This window comes from Canis lupus, chromosome 18 (assembly GCF_003254725.2).
Source record: "Canis lupus dingo isolate Sandy chromosome 18, ASM325472v2, whole genome shotgun sequence".
NCBI lineage: Eukaryota > Metazoa > Chordata > Mammalia > Carnivora > Canidae > Canis > Canis lupus.
Genome location: NC_064260.1, coordinates 38,088,256 through 38,090,833, shown reverse-complemented (window position 1 = coordinate 38,090,833; position 2,578 = coordinate 38,088,256). Strand labels below are relative to the sequence as shown.

Below are 2,578 nucleotides of genomic sequence, written 5' to 3'. Positions count from 1 at the left end.
AATTTTTCCAATAACCAAAGTGAGAGCTAAAAAATATTGCCCTTTAATATTTGCATCCATATTGACAAAACTGGTCAATGAAATCTTTATGTATAATAATAGAAACAATTTATGTGCCTGTTGACATGTGTACTACAATACAATAATAATATCTTGTGCCATGCAAGATTAAAGTGAAATATAATTCTGTCAAAACAATAAAGTTGTATCTAGTAAAAAGAAAAAAAATTAAAAATAAAACCTCAGAGAGCTTCAGATGCTGCTTTGCTACTGATGGCCTTTTTCAAAGCACCTTTGACATCTTTGTTTCTGAGGGTGTAAATCAGCGGGTTGAGGAGGGGGGTGACAAAGGTGTAGACCAGGGCAAACTGGCGGTCCTCGTCCACCGAGGAGGTGGACTGGGGCCGCAGGTAGACCACGGCACAGAAGCCGTACTGCAGCAGGACCACGGTGAGGTGCGAGGAGCAGGTGGAGAAGGCCCGGCGGCGGCCCTCAGAGGAGCGGATGCGCAGGATGGCCGAGGCGATGAACACATAGGACACACAGATGAGCAGGAAGGGGACGGTCAGCACGAGGATGCCCACCACGTAGAGGACCGCCTGGTGCACGCGGATGTCGGCGCAGGCCAGCCGCAGGACCGGGGGCACATCGCACAGGAAGTGGTTGATCTCCCGGCGGTGCCCGCAGAAGGGCAGGGTGAAGATTAAGGACGTGAGCTGCAGGGAGAGGACCAGGGCCAGGCCCACCGCGCACGCCACCATCTGGGCGCACAGCTTCTGGGTCATGATGAGGGTGTAGTGCAGCGGGTGGCAGATGGCCACGTAGCGATCGTAGGCCATGATTGCCAAGAGAAAGCAGTCAGCACCACCAAGAGTGAGAAAAAAGAACATCTGGGCCCCACAGCCAGCCAGGGGGATGGGCTTCGGGGCTCCCCAAATGTTGGAAAGCATCAGAGGCACCACCACCGTGGTGTAGCTGATCTCTACAAAGGCCAGGTTGCAGAGGAAGAAGTACATGGGGGTGCGGAGGGAGCTGTGCGTGCACACCACCCAGATGATGGCTGTGTTGCCACAGAGGATCATCAAGTAGAGGAGGAGGAAGAGGAGGAAGAGCAGGGCCTGGAATTCTGGGACGGTGGTCAACACGCGGAAGAAGAACTCAGTGGGGCCGGATTGGTTGAGGACAGGGCTCCTAGTGAACATGTGTCCTGCAAAGGAAGAGTGGGGAAGTGCTGAATCTCCCTCTGCCAAGTTGCTTTATTGCTTGAGTAAAATAAAGGATCACAAGATTTGTTTTGTGAAGAAACAATAGCTCAATTACTCAAATAATCTAGTATGTTAAAAAATTAAAATAAAAAGTAAGTGTTGGGTATTTTGTGATATAAAAGTCGTGAGGAGTAAAACATAGTAAAACACTATTGTATCTAAATAATTCTTTCAAATATTGTATTATAAAGAACAGAAATTTCAGATATAATTCTTAAGACATTCATTATGAAAAATAAGGTTTAATAGCAATCCAGATCTAAAGCCTCTCAATTGATATAAAAAAATATAAGAAATGGGGAAGGGAAAGGAGAGAGAGGAAAGGATGATTAGAGAAAAGTTTATTCTTTATTCTTTAACAATTTAATACTAATCGCTTTACTGTTAAGCACAAAGTACTATTTTTCTACATATATATAATATAAATATATATGTCTTTACCCAAAATTGAAGAGAAAAATGAAAGAAGGAAGGTATCATTCAAAAGAAAAGAAGGACAAAATGGAAGCAGAATTCCATAGAACAAAAATCTTTTAAGCAATGTTGTCAGATGCAGGATGACACATTATCAATTAGGACAATAGATACAGATGGGCATTATACTGTACTAAAACATAAAGATGTTCAGATTTAGTTAAGAAACAAAATATTTTTAAGAGGCAAAAATACAGTGTCACATAAAAACTACCACTCTTTTTATCTGAACATGTTCTGGAAATTCCAAAACATGAAATAAACCACAATCCCCAACCAAAAGACATGACAGGCATCTGATTGTCTCTATGAAAACCCCAATGTGGCCAACAGAGAAGTTGTTAGGACGTATAAGGAAAGGTTTTACGATGGCTAGTAGTTAACTGATTTGTACTTAACCACTTGATCTCCTTTCTGTATGTAAAATATCATGTTGAGTGTTCACAGCACACTGAGTTAATTCTAGGTGAGTAGTCTTCATTTCCATACATCTGAGCATTTACATTCCCTCAGTTGAGGTTTTTGCTTATCAAGTCCATTGTTTTTGTTTCCAACTGTAATAAGCCAAGTACATTTGATATTGTTCAAATTAATAAAATAGTGTACAAAATATTGAACTATGAACATGAAAAAGATTTTTTTAATGCATGAAATCATATGATACTTGTCTTTTTCTGACTTGAAAATTACAAATGATGACTAATAAGTGTGGTTTAGGTAAGAAAACACTGCAGTTTTCAATAATCAGCCAACCAAAAGCAAACACACAGAAATGGTTTGGCTGGGGGTAAAAAAAATGCAATAATATGTTTTGCATGTGTTTATGGAATTATATGTTA

The 2,578-nt window shown here is 41.1% G+C and overlaps 1 protein-coding gene across 1 annotated transcript; it reads right to left on the bottom strand.

The window, feature by feature from the left end:
- Positions 1-242: 242 nt before the first annotated feature.
- Positions 243-1,202, bottom strand: LOC112663153 (olfactory receptor 10Q1-like). The gene has a single exon (XM_025451731.3). The coding sequence runs from the start codon at positions 1,200-1,202 to the stop codon at positions 243-245; it is 960 nt and encodes a 319-aa protein (XP_025307516.3).
- Between the last annotated feature and the right edge of the window lie 1,376 nt (positions 1,203-2,578).

Coding starts and splice junctions, on each gene's coding strand:
- LOC112663153 (XM_025451731.3), bottom strand. CDS start 1,202: ATGTTCACTAGGAGCCCTGTCCTCAACCAATCCGGCCCCACTGAGTTC.